General features: G+C 50.0%; 1 protein-coding gene across 5 annotated transcripts; it reads right to left on the reverse strand.

The window, feature by feature from the left end:
* Positions 1 to 1952: 1952 nt before the first annotated feature.
* On the reverse strand, positions 1953 to 12766 carry CHST12 (carbohydrate sulfotransferase 12). Of its 5 annotated transcripts, none has more exons than XM_035340007.1 (2): positions 12532 to 12699; positions 1953 to 6797 (listed from the first exon to the last, which is right to left on the reverse strand). In XM_035340007.1, the coding sequence occupies exon 2, from the start codon at positions 6700 to 6702 to the stop codon at positions 5443 to 5445; it is 1260 nt and encodes a 419-aa protein (XP_035195898.1). In that variant the 5' UTR covers positions 6703 to 6797; positions 12532 to 12699; the 3' UTR covers positions 1953 to 5442. The 5 variants fall into 5 exon arrangements, with proteins under 5 accessions (XP_035195898.1, XP_035195901.1, XP_035195900.1 ...); XM_035340010.1 differs by lacking the exon at positions 12532 to 12699 and adding an exon at positions 12706 to 12766 and having other exon boundaries at positions 4365 to 6797; XM_035340009.1 differs by lacking the exon at positions 12532 to 12699 and adding an exon at positions 11527 to 12040 and having other exon boundaries at positions 4365 to 6797.
* Between the last annotated feature and the right edge of the window lie 5278 nt (positions 12767 to 18044).

Consider the following 18044-nt stretch of genomic DNA (forward strand, 5'->3'; position numbering starts at 1 on the left):
GGGCAATGGCGAGAGTCCCTGGGTTTGTCACGGGTACTGACATCAGCTCCCGCGAGGGAAACTCCAAATGCTCCCCATCTCACTGCCCCGGGGGTCACCGTCGCTCTCCAAACTCCCCACACAGACCACAGAATTCTCTGGTATTCTGCAGCAGCAGCAATTAGTTTTTCAAGCCCAGGGAAAGGCTCACCAAAAAGCCCACAGAAAGGTGATTGCTTTCTGTCGAGCAGCGTGAGAGCTTTCTCCAGGGGGCTCTGGTGCCCCAGGTGCCAAGTCTGGAAATGGTGAGAGCCTGAATCCTTGCAGCCCGCTGCCACCAAGCCCCACACATCGCCTGCTCGCTGCTGGCCTCTCGCAACCCCAACTTGTTCCCCTGGGCAGAAACTCAGCATAAAAGAGTTGCTGAGGCTGCTGCCCCACTCCAAAGCCTCCCAGGGCAAGGAAATAGCAGCTGCAGGTGGGGCAGCTGGGTTTTCTGAGCACTGGGGAGCAAGAAAGACTAAAGAGGTTTTACTCGGGGTGCCCAAACTCACAGCCAGAGCATTCTGGTGTGGAAACTTCCTTTCTTCCCATCCCAGCATCACACCACTGATCTCACAACTCCCTTTCAACAGGAACCAAGCTGAGCTGCTACGACTTCTCCACTTCCTTTTTATTATTTTATTTTAAGCTTTCCCTGAAATATGCAGAACCACAAAAGCAAAGATGAAGCGGGGCTGGGAAGATGTTGAGCTGCTGCAACAACTCTGCGGGAAGGCACTGCTGCACATCAGGATGCTCGAGCCGAGCTGCAAAAGTTCTCCAGAAGAACCCCGCTGCCACAGGAGCCGGGCTGGGAGCTGCAGCCTGCCTGGCAGCAACACCACTGCTCCTCAGAGCCCGGGAATAGCAAATGGGTTTCAGATGGGCCACTGTGGAGCTGCCACCGCCCCAGCACCGCTCACAGACCCAGCGCCTGCAGCGAGCGAGCCGCTGCCCATCATCACTGCCAGGTTCCCCCGCAGCCGAGCACTACCCGGCTCCTGCAGGAGCCAACACCAGCCTTCGCAAGCCGAGCAGGATCCTTGAGTAAAGCAAATAGAACAGAAGAGCTGCCTTAACGCTGCTTCAGACCCAGGCATTGTCTTCATTAAATCCCATCGTTCTCTTCTTCCCCTACCCTCAATGGGAAGGTTTCCTAGTGAGCACAACATGGGCAAGCCCTTAAATTCCAGCCACCCCACTCGCTTGCCCAGTCACTGCACCCCACACCCTCCCTGGCACCGTTTTGCACCACGGCCACATGTGATCCTGCCAAGTCACCGGCTTTCCCCGCACTCCAGCTTACATAAAGAGGAACAAACTCGCTTTTCTTCATCACCCTTTGAATGCTGCCATTCATCCCTGCCCTCCACCCTCCCAGTGCCACCTGGAGGGATTCAAAGTGCACAGCCAAAACCCTCCACAAATTATCCCAGGGCAACTTTTTGCTCCATTTGTGTTTACCATGGGTGATGGGTCTACAATTTTGTCTCCAAATGTGAATTAAAGGGTTAAAACAAAAATTTCCAAGATGCAAAGGAATCAATGAGTTACGGACTCTCCATACCCTGGAAGAGCCATGCCACTGCTCAAAAAGCAAAGAGCTCTGAGGCCTGACAGTCCTTCCCTGGAGCATGCAGGAGCTGCGGGGACAGGTCACATACCTTGTGCTGTAGAGGTGAGCCTTGCACCGAACAGCAAGGGACCCCATCTGTCAAATGGCTGCACAAAGACCTCAGTTGTGATGCTGAGCAAGCACAAAAGCTGGTCACAGTTCCACCTGGGAACACCTCGGTCAGACCCCAGGTTATTTTTGCATCCGCACTTCGGTTCTGCCTGGTTGGATACACCGGGCTGGCTTTTGCCAAGTGGTCAACCCCAGGGAAAAGCAAGCCAGAAGGGGAACAGGACATAATTTTGCAGGCTGAGCATGAAACAACAAAGCCAGGTTTATTTAGACACAAGTAGGCCACTTCAAAACGTTTTTCTATCCCTTATAAAATCAGTACTGGCATCAAAGCCATCTAAACTCAGGATTTTTAGTCCTCTCTTGACTGCAGTCCAGCATGGATGCATACTGCCTGCCTTTGCCAATCGTTCTGCCATTATTTGTTAAATACTGAATTCCAGCTCATTTAGAAAACCAGGGAGAGGAAGCACGGCTGGTTTGAACTCTTTGTCCTCCCTCCCTCTCCCCCCCCCCCAAATCCCTCCACTTTTACATCATCAGAACAGAGCAAGAAACCCACAAAAAATGCACATTCCCAAAGCCAGAGGCTCTGTCCCAGTTCTGGCAACACAGTGGTCTCACCGCAAAGCTCAGCGCAGCCTGGATTGCCTCGGACTCCTTAACAATACATTCACAATGCTGGAAGGGTGGGGAGGGAGGGCTTCAAAAGAAAAAGCAGCAAGGAACAAGCTATTTGGAAGCCAGAAGCCACCCACTGCAAAGCGACCCTCTCTATCGGAGCTTTTTGCTCCTCCCTGCAAGCGTTTTGGAGCGTGGCAAGGGGAGGCACAGAGAGCTTTGGCTGGGTGTGGGTCTGCAAAGATTGAAATTTCTTAAAAGTAAAAGCAGGCTGGACTTTGGTGAAAGAGGGAAACCGTGGAAGACAGCCCTCTTGAACCATCCTTACCACCCTGACCACAACTACCAAGGGTGAAGCTGCCGGGGAAGCCAGAGCCTGCAGGCAGCTTCCTGAACCTTGCACATGGAGCACAATGGACCTAAGCGTGACTCAGGGTGGTATTAGCACATAATGCAGGAATTTACCCACTTTGCCCAGCTTTGTGGGGGGACAGAGGAGGGGAGTCGGTGCATGCAGAGTCCCATCTCTGAGGTTTGCAAAGGAGGGAGGGTTTTTTCTTCTACTGCTGTTGAAATTACAAGGCAGATGTAAAGAGAGGATGCTCTCCCATCACACAGAGCAGCTGCTGGGTAGACTTGCAGCCACCCTGCATGTTCTCTGCCAATTGCACAACCACTGAAAATGAGAGTCGAGAGGGGTAACACCCTGCAACCAGTTCCTCCTCTGCCTACAACAAGCGACTTACAGCTGGTGACCATGGAAAGATGCTCTTGCGCTGCCTGGGACAAGCCACAGCCATGAATCACAGGGTGACTGCAGGTGAGGATGCAGCTGCAGCTGGTTTGCAGGATGAGCATTGCAGGGGGCACATCGGCTGAGCACAGTTCAGAGGGGCAGGAAGAGACAGGACTTGGTCAAGAGGTGCAGGGGAAGCAGCTGGAAGGAAGTTTGCACAGCTCATGCTATGCTGCGCTTGGCAGCGCGTCTGTGCTATGTTCCCAGCTGCCCACGTCTGCAAATACTAAACATCAATTAAATTGAAATTAAAAGAAAAAAAAAATAAACACGTTGTAATGACAACAGCCTAAAACATCCATGCTGTATCTTTGAAGAGCAGGATGAACCCACCCTGAAGAAATGTAAATATCACAGGAACCGTGAGACTCCCGGGATTACTCATTACAGGAGACAAAGAGTCTCAACGTCTTTCTGTTTTTCAGCGATTAGCTTGTAATTGAAAAAAAAAATTGAATAGATCAACACTTTTCTATTATTAGTTTTAAATAATGACTCAGAAACAGGAACTTCCTTTTTCCCCAAGCTGTGAAGATCTAAGCACTAAGAATCAGATCATGGCTTCAGGCTCATTTAAACTGCAAATATCTCTGCAGAAATTACAGAAGAGTGCTGTGAATACAATGAGAAACAGTTTCTTTGCCTCCAGCATAACTCCTTGCTATTACCTTTTACTTAAAGATTAAAAACCTTGATGCAGCCTATTTACCAGGAAGAGAGCACTATGCCAATACGACACACATGTACAGAGCTTGGAGAAGTAAAGAAATGGAGAGGAAAAGTCATGCCTGCTGATGGCCTCAAAGAGAAACAGAAAATGTCAGTTCAGAGGAGTCTGCCCACAACACAGGGCTGCCTCCCAAAGCCTGAACCTGGACTTTAATCACTGATACCATTCACAGCTCAAGAAGTAATTAAGCATTTCAGCTCTAAAGGAGTTCCTTGCCCAATCTGCAGAGCAGACTGTTTTTGCAAAGCAATTCAGAGAGAAGAAGATTCAGCTGATTAGATACAAAAAGTGTCTCTAAAAGCATTAATTTCCTTTGGGAAGCAGCCCACAGGCTCCTAGCACAGTGGGCAACCATCACTCCTGCAGCAGGTCCCAGCGAGGCAGATGATTAAATCTGCATCAGTCAGTTGGTATAAACAGAAATGCAGCAGATGAGGATGCAGTGTCACGAGCAATAGTCAGCACTCTGAAAACAAATGAATTTTGAGATTGCCTTAGCACACACCAACTGAAAGAAATCTTTTGGGTTTTATTCTTCCTGGGATAAGTATCTGCACCCCTGTCCCACCCCCCTAAAGCACTCACAGCGATGGGGGTGTAACACAGCAGCGACCAGGTCGTGGAGCAGCAGACCTCAGCCCCATCCTGCAACAGAAAGAACTGTTCCTGCCTAAGCTGCTGCGTGGAGACGTGATGCTGATCTCTGAGCAGCACATTCATCGAAGAGCATGCTCTGCCCATCCACGTTGTCCACAACCCCCAAAAGGACCATTGTGGGAGATGCAAAGCATGCAAGCAGGGGCTGAGCAAACACAGCTTTTTGGAAAGCCGAGCCCCTCCACCACTTTGCTGCAAGTGGAAGCCGTGCAGGATGCTGGGCTGGCCACAGGTCTTGGCGTCAGTGCTCCCAGCCACTTCCCTTTGGTGACCCCAGCTGCAAGCATCACCAGAGCTCTGATATTCTTCCAGGGATGTTTGGCAGAGTCAAAGAGCTGCCCCAGCTGCCTTGCATCCAGCTCAGAGCAACCACAGGCAGATGTGGCAGGTAAAAGGCATCGCCGACAAACCCAGCTCCCCAAGAGATTCAAGTGCTCTGCCAACACCACACCTCCAGCACAAAAAACAGCCCCAAGACAACACAGAGAGGCAGATGCACCACTTCTTGGGTTTTTCCTGGACTTTTTGTTTTTTATTCCTTCCTTTCCTTTGCCACAACACACGCTTTGTATTAAATATCTTAAATATATTAATTTTAAAAAAGTATTAATAAAAAGCTACTGAAGGACACAGTTGGCAGAGTGACCATGGGCAGCAACCCATTGTGAACAAGGGGACTTTAAAAAAAAAAGAAAACCCAGAAAACAATGATAAAAAACAGGCTTTTTTTTTTTTTTTTTGCATATGCACAGCTGGCTGGAATATCCTGGACTCCAGCATTATTGCAAAAATGGAAAGGGAAGCAGTAGAAAAAATATATTCCATTGTACCAACCTGTATGGGGGAAGGGAGTTAAGAGCAAAAATGAGGAGGCTTTAAACATTTTTGGTATTTCAGATGTTCCCTCCCACACCCACAGCCCAATCGCTTTTAGTCTTTAAGCAAGTTTTCTGGCTTGGGATAGCCAAAGAGTACAAAGTCTGCTTCATAAAGCTTGTAGAGCTGCTGCCTCCAGGCCAGTGGGATTTTGGCAAACCAGTCATCCTCCCAGCTGCTGGCAGTCCTGTTCCTGTAGCTGGGGGGGAAGCGGAGCAGCCTGTCCACTTTGAGGAGCTGCAGTAGATAAGCAGCATCCTCATCCAGCGTCTCCAGCTTCCCAATGAAATCATAGTCTATCTGGCACGGGTGGCACAGCCGGTACACCTGCCTCCAGTGCTCATTGAAGGGGGCCATCTTCTCTGTCCTGGGATCCAGTAAGTACTGGATGAAGTCAGAAAAGGAGACTTTGAGGCCTGCCCCAAAGGCCTCGCTAACAGAGGTGGGAACGTTGGTATGGTTGGAGTACAGCTTTAGCATGGGGATGGCAAAACGCCGGTAGAACTCCTCGTTCTCCAGCTCAAATTTGCTGCGAAAGGCAGAGATGAGGCGGACAAAAGGGTCCCGTACAAAGAGGAACTTAGTGTACTTCTTCAGCTTGATCTTCATGAGGTGCCGGGAGAATTTCCCATAGCGACGCCAGAATTTGTTGAAAGTCAAGTGGGTGCTGGTGTTGTGAACGTGTTCCCGTGGGATATCCAGGGGGTTTCGGTAGGGAACCCCCTGGTCCAGCAGGCTTTCGCTCAGCACAATCATCACCCGTTTCCAGTTGGTGCAGGCCACCTTGGGGACATAACAGTAAATAATGCCGTGGCGGTCATCCACAATCAGGTGGTTGAGCTCATAGTTTGGGATGTCATCAAAGGAGCGCTCCTTGGTGGGGAAGGCGAAGCTGGAATTGGCACAGAACTCCCGCAACGTTCTCTGCCTCTCTATCTGCAGTTTCTCTTGGTCCAAGCTGTTTCTGGCATTGTGTGTAGACCAGTCGTAGCCCCGTACGTTCTCCTCCAAATTGCTCACCACAGGCTTGCTGGAGCCCTGGACGAGCAGCTGCTCTGTCTTTCGGGAGGTAGAGCTGTTCTGTTTCAAGTTCGAACTAAGGAGCTTTGCCAAAAATTCATCCACATCTGGCAAGGCTTCCCAGTCTCCACCTGCAGTGATACCAGGGATGGCCCCTGGGGAGTGAGGCCTGGAAAAGGACGTGTGCAGGTAGAAGTGTGCTGTCCCCACGTTGTCCCAGTACACGATGATCAGGAGGATCATGAAGATGGAGACCAGCACCACAGAGAGACGGAGGAGCCGTGCTTTGGTCATCCTGACAGCTACTGTGATAGCTGGCTTTCACTTGGGTTCACCTCCGGCTTGCAGAGTGGGGGTTGGGATCCAGCATGGTGCTGCAGAGCAGGAGCCTGGAAAGATACCAGAAATAAAGTTAGTTGATCCCGTAACCACTCCTGGTCTGGAGAGAATGACCTTGCACAGGGCTGACCATCTGGTTCTGCACAGGAAGAGCTGCGTGCTCCTCAGGTACCCATAAGGACTACACGGAGAAGCACTGATTCTCCTGGGACAAAGCCTGACTTTCCCTCCTGTAGGTCCTTCCGTGGCAGTTTTAATAGCGTCTGGTTCCACAACTGAACAGATGGGGTCATCAGATCTCAAAGCATCCTGACAGCCAACTACAGCCTTCATCTTCTGCTTCAGCTCTCACTAGCTCCTCCTTCCAGGGAGGACGAAAAATTGCACTTGTCCTGTGAACCAGGGACACGGTCAGGAGGGGATTTGGGGCCCGCAGAACCTAGCCTGTAACTAACTTGAAAGCTCTGAGTTTATGGCCAAAAGGAGGCATAACAAGTTTACTGGTTTCCATAGCAATCTTGGTTTGTTCATCAACCTCAAGCTTCTTGAGTCACATGATTTCATGAGAAGCTGTTTCTATTTAAAAAAATGAATAAAATATTAAGATTTCAGGCCTCAAGTTTTCCGAGAGAAATCTGAGAGTATTCAAAAAATGCAACTGTATACAGAAAGTGTGCAGAACCAACTACCTGTCAGACCTCCTCGATTTATAAGCGTCTCTAATACAACAGGAGGAAAGAGGGCTTGAGCCATGACTTTAGCATCTGGTAGCATGCTGTGGTCTCATCTCCCCCGTGAAGATGCTCTGCACCACTGTGCTGAAAACTAGGTCCTTATCAGAGTTATAAATATGTAGCAAAGATGCCAGTGCCTCAGTGGCCAAGCACAGCCCCTGTTGACAGAATATCACCGACTCAACACAGTTTTATCTCATCTGTGTGAAGGTACCCAGTAAATGTCACTTCCACCACATTTCTTGGTAGCTACTTCATTTTATCAAGAACAGAGATTACACAAACAGTTTTCCTGTGAAAACTCACAGGGACATAGCCCCGATAACAGCCAAGCATCAATAAAAATCTAGAAGAATGATTATTTTTAACGGAATGATTTCTGAGATTCAGGATGCTCTGGTAAATCTCTGTCTGCGTCTGGCCTGTGCGTTGAGTCAGTACCTCTCCGTAGCTTACCGTAACTAATGTTTCTGACTCACAACTCTTGATCACCAAAGACAGGTGAGAAATCACTGGTACAAAGGCAGTGAACAGAATCTTTCTTGGAGAGCAGAGCGATTTTCTTCACTTCAGCCAGTCCCATCTTTTCACTGCTGCCCGGTACTTCCTTGCTGCCTCCCAGCCCCTCCACCTGCAGGTCCCTGCAGGGAGCTGTCTCCCCACCCTGCTGTGTTTGCTGCGCAGTCTCGCTCCTCACATCAGCCATGCAGCTGGGGGAAAAGCTGAGAGCACCTGGCCACCCACAGGAGAAGTATCTCTGGGTGCCTGACAGAGGGTGGAAGCAGCCAGACCTGACAGAAGGAAATAAGGAGCGTTTCCAGATAACTTATCTTGGGATCACACAGCTGATCAATCTACCCCCAGCTCTGTCACAGGACCTCACATAAATCATTTAATCTCCGTGCCGCTGTTTCTCCTGCTAAGGGCATCCATTCTACCTGCTTAGCTCCTAGGTTTGTCCAAGCACCGGAGGACTAAGGAGCAGGCACTGACAGCCATGGATGAATATCGCAGCGAAGTGAGGAGCAGCTAGCTGATGTTTTGAGACAACCCAAGGTCAGCTGTTTTACACAAACCCTCTCTGCAAGGTTTAACGTGAAAAGCCAAGTGAAAAATTGGCTGCTCCACAATCTCCCTCTCCCCTTCAAGCACAGTCCAGCCCCCGATTATAAACCCAGAAGAGGACATGCAGATCCGAGACAGGAGCCACTCTTTCGGCAGGCATCCCCATTCAGTGTAACTGCCTCAGAACAAACCCTACCAGCACTGGCTCTGAAAACAAAGCCACTTGAAGCAGCGAGCAGACCTGAAATGCTTTTCAGAATGAGGACTGTGTCTTTCTTCCCCCCAGACTGGAGAGATCATTCCCCAAAAGGCTCACATTCACACACAGCTCCTGAACAGCACCAACCCCACCCCACGCAGGGATGCAAAGAACCCCAGAGTCCAGATCCGCATAAGGGCTGAGCCCCGTAGTCCCCACTGGGCAGTGTGCTCTGCAACTCTGAAACTCACAAAAGCGTTAAATCACTGACTTGTCTAACGGGCCATCTGCGTGGCTGTGCTTACGCCTCAGGGATGCCAGATTTTAACAAGCAATGTCCTGGCTTCAAACACTAGACCAAAAGCATTAGGCCAGAATTTACTCATGAACAGGAATGATATCAGATGCAGTTATATATCAAAGTATCAGCTCGGTTTGTCCCAAAAGACATAAAATGCAGAAGTGAAGGTTTGGGGTTTTTCCACCCTGGTGTATTTATTTACATTTTGGAGGTAGAGATTGCCAGAAATTCAGCATAGCTGTAGCCTGCCACGTGGTTTCACGCTGCAACACCAAACACTGTGTTTCTTGGAGTCAGGCTCTGATTCTACATGTTAAAAGGAGCTGGAAGAACTGTGCAGACATAACACACAGTACCCTGCAGAGCAAGAAGCAGGTATTACTCAGCAGTAATTCCTCGCATTTATCTAGTTAAGGCTGAGCACGGGTCAGATCTAAGAAGAATCACCCAGAGAGATGAGCGCAGAGCTAAGGAAGGGGAAAATTATATACGTACGTCAGCACTTCAGGCCAAGCATCTCAGTCCAACAGCAGAAGATAATGGAGTGATGCTGCCAAGCCTACTGCTTGGCACATTCCTGGCTTTGCATTTTGCCTGAATCTGTTCTTGCTTTTGAGACAGTTAGCTGCTCAGGACAGGGAATGCTTCCTATTCTGTATGAATACGGTACCCACTGTGCACAAAATCCCTAATGTACTGGGTTTCCAGCATTGCTTGAGACCTTGAGGGTGGCTGGAATACAGCAAGTCTGGAAAGCTGCAGAGAGCATCCCTCTTTGCCATCCCCATACCCCGCAGCTTCCACAGCTTCGGGCCGCGCAGCAGCCTGCCAGCATTCCTGCGAAGCTGTCCCACCCCAGCGCAGACAGATCACCCTCGTGGCGCTGATGGAAGCAAGCAAGGCGCTGTGTGTGGCACGGCAGGCACAGGCATTCCTTTGGGAAAACGGAAGGATGCTCTTCGTTAAAGCCACCGTGATCACATCGCTCTACCCAGCGCACCCCAAGGGCTCGAGCCTGCTTTCCAGGACACAGCACGCAGGCCTGCCAGAGCATTCGGCTTTCCCAAGACACACAGCAGTGAGCAGCACAGAATCAAAATGACTCCGCTTCCATTGACTCTGTCAGTGCCAGAGAGCAACCCTGGAAAAGAACAATAACGCAACTTAATTTCTCCTCCTGAGAAAGCTGCTGCAGAACACAGAGTTACTCTGTTGACTACGATACATCCTCTTTCTGAGCACTTCATAAAAGACGCCAGATTGAAAGCACAAATTAGAGGTCTCTGAGCACATCGGAGGGAATGTGCCTTCATCCTCCCCTTGCCAGAATCAAAAGGAAAAGCCTCCAGGAGAAGCCAAGAATTTACATTCAAGTTTAACCCAAAGTCACCAGCCAACAAGAATGTGCACCGGGATGCACACAAAGCTGCTTCTGTGACACGATGCCGGCAAACTGGGAAACAGACCAAGTGCTATAATCATCCTACACAGCCTCCTGAACAGCCATAACAGGATTATCTCCAACCTGAGCTTGGCCTGGGTGTGAACCAATGACTCTTCTCCCCATCCCAGGCCTCAAAAGACACCAGGGTGCAAGGTCACGGCCCGCATCCTCTCCTATCACAAGCTGCCATGTCAAATACCTCTCTAGATTGCTCAAACTCCAGTTTAAAACCAGAAAGCAGGGGGAGCGGAGGGGGGGATGCACCCCCAGCACTCTTATTGCAAAAGCTATTGCAGATCCAGCTCCTCGGGGATTTGGAAACCTTACTTGCACTTCACAGCCAGTTTGCAATCGTTTGTTCTCAGGGCAAACGGCAGCTTAAGTAATCCCTGTCTCTTTCTTCCTGTCCTCTCTACAACATATCCGTGCAGTGACTACATTCTCTCACTGCCTCTCTTCACAAAAGAAAGTAACTCCAGATCTGCTTGTTCCCTTGCTAGAGCAGTAAGGTCTACAGAAAATAAAGGAGCTTATGTACAGGTACGTACTAGAGACGGTGGACATAATCCCACTCCGTTAACAGCAATAGTTTCTAAAGGGCTGTGCCTTCAAAGGCTTCAGTGCAGCTTCCACCTCTTCTTGCTCTGTATTTTCCCAGGTTTGCCCTTCTCACACTGCTCCTAGGTCCCTCTGAGGACTCACAGGGCACAGATTGGGCACTAAGCACCCGCTCACCTGCTCTAGAGCCCATTCATTCAAATGCAGGAAGCCACGGGATATCAGATAGCTTGTTCAGTCTTTGGCTGCTTCTGAAGGTGAAAAGGGGTGGAAGGAGAGCTTTTAAAAATATACAGGGGAAAAAAAAAAAAAAAAAAAAAAAAGTCTTAAACCAACACTTTCCCTTCTAGCAACTTAATTCACCAGCAGTCAATTGACCCATGCAGCCTTCTTTATCCACGTGTAGTGGCACACACCTGTTACTGGTTAGGCTCGGGCAGTAAGCAGGCTCCATCCAGAGCAGGAAAACCAAACTAACCTCTCTGTAGGTGCAGAAGAATGAGCTCCTCTCATCCATAACAAACATACGATGCACTAAGAACCAGAAAAGAATTTCATGCACACGGCCATCACTCAATAAACCGCTTCTCCACAGCTTTCCAATACCTAGTGTCCTTTGCAGATGAGGGAAGTTTTAACTCATGCAATATCATTTACTATTTACGCATGTGCACACTGTAAGCAAAAATAAAGTGTTTGCATTGTGTTTTACCCCAGCTTAGCACATGTATGCTAGAGACCAGCAGAAGAACATCGTAATCAAGGTAGCTGTGCCAGCGCCTTTCCTCCCATAGCTGCCACAAAGCCTGGTTTGTACAGCCTTGGCAGCGCCAGTCTCCTCTTTTTTAACACCCATCCTGGGAAGTTGTCCCCGTAACCATCCTTCTACGCCTTCCAGCAGGAAACACCCCGCACACAGCCCGTTCTGTCTGTTCACTGCGTTTATTGTGAGCTTCGAGCACTCCCACGGCTCCTGGCCTTACCACCTGGGGAAGAGTCTGAGCGAGTCCTGGTGCCTGCAGCCCGCACCAACACAAACCTGGAACAGTTGTGGTGCGTCAGCATCAGCTCCCTGCAACTCACCCCATCCACATCTGCCTTGGGAACGCTTTATTGAAGCACAGCCTTCTACTGCTCGTAGTCCAGGTCTGAAGCTTTTCTCTTTTAAAGTTCCGAAGCGATTAGTGATGTTACAGGCTGTCCACGCTGGGCAAGTGATGGACAGCCACACGCCTCCTGCCGATGGAAGCCGTTCCTCCAAGGGCACCGCTCCCAGCCTGTGCTCCTGGGGCTGCCCACAGGGCAGAAGGCGGCGGGGTCCTGAGGCGGCCGGGACTCGGGGCAGAGCCCGGGGGAACCGGGGCAGAGCCCGGGGGGCTGCTCCGAGGGGCCGGCACCCGGACAGGAGCCGCCTCAGCCCCACGCAGACCCGAGCTCGAGGGAGGGGCACCGAGGGGAAGGCGAAGGGGGCCGTGCTCCCTACCTGCTGCCGGGGGGTCGCTGAAGGAGAGCGGGGGCTGCTGCTGCCGGCGGGCTGGAGTCCCCGGAGGGCCCGTCCGTCTGCCTGTCCCTCCGTCTGTCCGTCCCGTTACCCCGCAGGCACCGAGCCCCGCGCCCTGAGTCCGGCCCGCCCCGCCGTGGGCGGCTCCGCGCTCACCTCCGCCCGGGCGGCGGCGGCGGCAGCGCCTTCCTCCTCCTCCTCCTCCTCCTCCTCCTCCTCCCCCTCCCGCAGCCCGGCCCCGTCCCGGGGCCGCCGCCGCCGCCTCTCGCGAGACGCCGGGCACCGGGGGTCCCCCCGCAGGGCCGCGGCGCAGGCGCCGCTCCGCCCGCAGCCCTCAGGGCCCGGCCCGGCTCGGAGCAGGCCCGGCCTCGGAGCCTCGGGGCTGCTGCGGGGCGCCCCGGAGACCCGCCGAGGGAAGGGCTCTCGGCTCCCCTCAGGGCTCTCCGAAATGTGGCCGCGTTGCCAGCGCGACCTGTTGGGCTGCGGGAGGTTAACCGGGGGCTTGCTTTTAACTTGGTCACAGGCAGCGTGGAGGAGCTGGGAGGGCTTAGCAGCGTGCCCGTGTGTTTGGGGAGTACAGGGGCTGCCGAAAGGAAAGAAGCCTCTCCAGTGCCTGCCCCAGTACGGGGACAGAAGCAGCCAGCGATGGATGTGATGGCAGTAATCCTCGTCCTGACGTGGACACAGCATCCCGAGGCATCCCTGCGTGCTGGAGCTCAGGCTTACGTGCAGCCACTTGAAGCTGTTTGAGAGGAGAAAGAAACTATGCAGCAGTTTGGGTTCTATCCCAGTAGGCCCTTGGAGGTGTAGCTGACTGGGCACAGCACTGCTAGAAGGTGCTGCCTGAAAAGCCCAGAACAGTTTAAACTCCCTTTTCTACTCCTACCCTTTGTGACCAAGAATCAAACCTCAGCAAAGTAGCAGGGGTCCTGCTTTGCGCAGGAGGTGGGTCCGGGACATGGGCTGGAGCCTCAGTTGCAGCAATTCTCCAAGCTGCACATTCCACCTCTGAGACCTCGATGTCCAAGTTTTACATATATTAACATAGGCTTAAAATATAGGTTTTATAAACAGGAAAATTAGCACATCGTTAGTCCCATGCTCTTTACAACAGCCATGGCAAATTATCAAACTGCTGTTAGACAACCTCCGTATAGAGATGGAGCCTCTAAGCTGTGCATTAGACTCAAATGTCCCAGTCTTTGCTTGAAATAGCTCTGAACACTGCAACTTTTCATAGTGATTCAGCCCAAAGGTATTTAGTGGAGATGTATGCACTCGGAAAACTTGATTTTCCTTCACTTTTGGTCCTTCAGTGCTTGCAGGTCACGTGAGGTCTTGTAAATAGCGGCTTGGCTCAAGACTTGCTGGCCCGGGTTTGTTTTACACACACACTGTGCTTATTTTATCTGTCTGCCGTTTTTTTATATCTCTGTTTATGTGAAATAGATAAGCAAACAGACAAGTTTTCCTGACCTTTCTGTTTTGAAATTGCACCTCTTCCTGCTTCTTCCTGCTTCATTAGGAAAATCAACTGCCTTCTTATGCCAGTTTACGCATTTGTATTGCATCCCACTTCAGCAGTTTAAGGCATTTCATAAATACAAGTAAATTAAGCTTCCTCAGCCTTGGAGTGAACTATCCCTCATCTTCTGGACAGGTAGCAAAGCAAGAGACACAGAGGGATAGGGAAGGTGACCGGTGTCACGGCAAGTGAGAAAGAGCACGTAGGAGAATTCTTTGTGAGAGCTGCAGCTGTAAAAATATTCTTGAACCATTTGAGAAGTGCATGAACCTACCTGAGATTGTCATCTTAGACACTTTGGCAGACCCAGGAGAAAGCACTTTATTTGTAACATCTTTAAAAAGCAGGAACCCACTTTAAAAATAAAAATATAAAAATAGTCCCTTATGGAGAAGACTGCTGGCCAGAGACTTTTTTTTTTTTTTTTTTTTTTTTTTTTCCAAAAATGAAAATGTTTCTGCCGTTGACCTCCAGGCCACCTCTTATCAGGTTCTTCACCTGTCACCACACTGCTTGTCCCAGCTGCAGTCCGATCTGAAATGCTCTTTAGGTGGAAAAGAGCTTAGAGCAGTGCCTGGCTGCTCTCACAGCCAAACATCTGCTTACCCAAACAGCATTCCAGGCGTGCATTGCACCTCCCCACCTCACAGCAACACATGAGGACAGCAGGGGAGAAAGCCGGAGGTATTTCTCAGGCAGTTACATTTGGTTTGAATAATCAGGGAGCTTTTTGGGTGCATGGGTGGCATCCACACCTTTGTCCTGGGAAAAAGGCAATTTGGGCTCCACGCTGACATCTGGGAGGAGAACACTGCTGGGAAAATGAGATTATCCTCTTCTCTTGGACTCTGTTTACACTTGATTTGCCTTTAATTAAAGCTAACAGCTACAGCACAGAGTACAGAAGAAAGACTTGTGGTAGGGATATAGAAGAAGCCATGTACAAACGTAAGGTCCCTCTCTGCTAACCTTCCCTCTGCTTTTTAGCATCACAACACAAGCTAAAACAGATTTTAAGGGATGCTACCTCTGCACCCACTTCTCCTACTTCTGGCAGTCCCCAGACTGCACTCCCTTAGGGCCAGGGGCAGTCCTGCTCCCCTGGTGACTTCTGTCCACTCCTCTGCTCATTCCCTACATGGGTGACCAGCTGCTGCTTTTGGCGGCTGCTGGCACCATCTGCAGGCCCTGCACAGGAGGGAAGCGAAGTACTCAACCAAGGTTCTCCGCTTCGGTTTGAGTCTTGTTTCTGACCAGAAACGAAAGAGGCAGATCGCCATGGGCTCAGCAGAGGTGAGATCTGCAAAGGCCCAAGTTTTGCACGTCGTTGTTTTTAAGAATTTCCCAAGGCAACGCATTCAGTGGAAGCAGAGCATTGTCACACGGCTAATTCAGATTAAATTTTGTTCTTCAAGCATGGATTGAACTAGGATTATGAACACCTCCAAACATGTTGTTTTCTCTTCCTAGAAGGTTATTTTTTTTGGCTAAGAGGTTGACAGAGTGTAACTCGTTCTGGAATATTGCCAATGTCATCTGTTGGGAAAAAAAAAAAAAAAAAAAAAAAAAAAGGCTTCAAGGCTTCATACTTGGCTGTAAAACACACACCCGTGTGACTGCTTTCCCAAGAGGACAGTTCGTGTTGCCTTTACAGCTCTTCAGGTTCAGACTGTAACAGAGCAAGTGCTGAAGAATATCCTAGTGCCTCTTGAGCCAGCTGCCTACTACTTCAAGTCCTCACCCTCGATTTGCTTTTGTAGGACCTGTCCTTTGACAGGCAGAGGTGCTCTGCTGAGCGATGCTCACAGGAGCATTGTCTTCTGGCAGCACTGGTGGTAGAGTCCCCTCTACAAAAAACGGAGAATTTCTTTATGATTGCAACAGAGCTGATGCAGGGTGTCAACCAGCAGCCCCTACCTGTATGGGGGGGGACAGGAATTGGTACTGCGGTTGGTGCTGTGTTTCTCTTTATGTAAAAATCACCCTAGCTCCACTGTGCCCGTGCCTCCTGCTCAATCTATTCCCATCAGAAAGAAACACAGAGGATGTACCCTGTGGAGGTTTGGTTTGAGAGAGCAAGATCTCTTTCTGGCTGTGCTCACAGCGGGGATCTCCCAGTCTCTCAGTGCTCACCTGGCTGGGGAGCACAGCTGGCCCCCAGCTGCAGGCTCTGGCAGCAGACTCCTGATACTTACGCCGACTTTCATCTGACTTTCAGGGGTGAATTGGCCCCTAGACACCTCATTCATTTTGAGCACATCCTCCTCATATAAGGTGGCTGAGGAGAATTCACTCCCAGGGTCTCTTGTTGGGCTCTGGAACAGCGACTGGCTGGGATGAGGGAGATGCTTTTGGTGTTGGCAGCAATTCCTTCAGGGTCTCCAGACTCCAAAGAGCAGCAAGGTGTGCAGCTGGCTTTTTCCTGTGGGAATTGAGAGATGGGGGAATGCAGCCTGGAAGTCATCTGCCCTGCAGCAACACCAGCCAGTTTCCACTACATATAAAGCTCAGTATTTGCTTTTCATTCAAAGCTCCTATACTTTTTCCCCTTCAAAGCACTTACAAGCATGCAGAAGACAGTGTATTTGCCTGCAGCTCCTGTTGCCAAAGCTCAAGCTCAGGGGCTCTGCAGAGGAGCCTTAGCACCTCCTGCTGATAATCTCTGCTGATTTGTCTGGGTAAAAGCCCCTCTGTATGGGCAGCTTTTTCCTCGGCATTTTCTAAGTGCTGCTCCAGCTTTGACTGTAGGAGAGAGATAGGGGTTTGTCAAGGCAGCTCAGCTTCTTGGGATAACAAAGGCATCTGAGCAAATCTCTGCTGTGTCCTTTATGCTGAGATTAAAGTAACATCTACATGAAGTATTTTGCTTACTCAAACAGCAGCCACCAAGTTTCAGTCAGGACAGATACAGCTAGAGGCAGAGATCTTGCACAGAGGAGCAAAAAAACTTTAATATTAGTTACAAAAAATAATAATCAAAAGCAATTACCAAAACATTTAACAGGCAGTGAGTTAAAAATCCTCAAAATATTCCTGACAGAGGAATATGGGAAGAATTAGCTCTCTAGTGGGCAAGCTCAGACAGAGGATTTGGGATTTTCCTTCACCCCAAAAACCACAGGGTCAGAGGCAGGATGCAAACATCAGCATTCTCATTCTGTTCCTTCAGTAGCCCAAGGAGCCCAGCTGCGATACGTGTGCCATGCTGCATTCACAGTGCTAGTCCTAAACCTTGAGAATCCCAGAGTTAGGTTGCTGCCGTCCTGCCCCAAGCACCTCTGGGCAGAGATCGACCTTCTGGGCATCTTCACCTCCGCACTACTCCGGGAGGCAGCCGCTCGTTCCCTGTGTGTATTTCTTTGTGGGAATCCTCTTACTTCTGCCGTCCCTTGAATTTAATCATGTGCTTCAGAAATCTGTTGTGTCTGCCTGTGATTATATTATTAGCAATGAATAGTTTTCATCGTTACTGCTATTGTGAGTGTTAGGATGCTGCATTGTAGGGACATCTCTTCCCCCTTTCTACCCACCAAAAAGAAAAAGATATCAGTTTTCTGTCCTTGTTGTCCAGAAATAACCTTGGGTATTGGTAGCAGAGGCTTCATCCGTCAGAGAACTTGACTATTTTTCTTTTATTCCTTGCCAGATTCCCTGACAAAAGGAACAATCCCTGGGGCAGAACAATCAATATTTTCAAAGCTGTGCCCTGCCTCCCTCGTGACTTTTAAAAATGTCTCACAATGGGCCACACAACCGAGCTCCGAGTCCTGACGCAGTGTTGGTGCCTGTGATGACGCAAGCTACAAACTCCCTTATTCTCCATAACAAAACACACTTATCCATAAGAGTCAGGACTTTCAACAGCAAATACCACCCCCTGATATCAAAGGTCTTCTTCTCAGGGGCAGGTTTGTGAAATTTATCGCATTTTAATGTTGGGGAAGATGGTGAAAAGATTGAACGTGGTGTC

This window comes from Oxyura jamaicensis, chromosome 14 (genome assembly GCF_011077185.1).
Source record: "Oxyura jamaicensis isolate SHBP4307 breed ruddy duck chromosome 14, BPBGC_Ojam_1.0, whole genome shotgun sequence".
In the NCBI taxonomy this organism is placed as follows: Eukaryota; Metazoa; Chordata; class Aves; order Anseriformes; family Anatidae; genus Oxyura; species Oxyura jamaicensis.

Coding starts and splice junctions, on each gene's coding strand:
- CHST12 (XM_035340007.1), bottom strand. CDS start 6,702: ATGACCAAAGCACGGCTCCTCCGTCTCTCTGTGGTGCTGGTCTCCATC.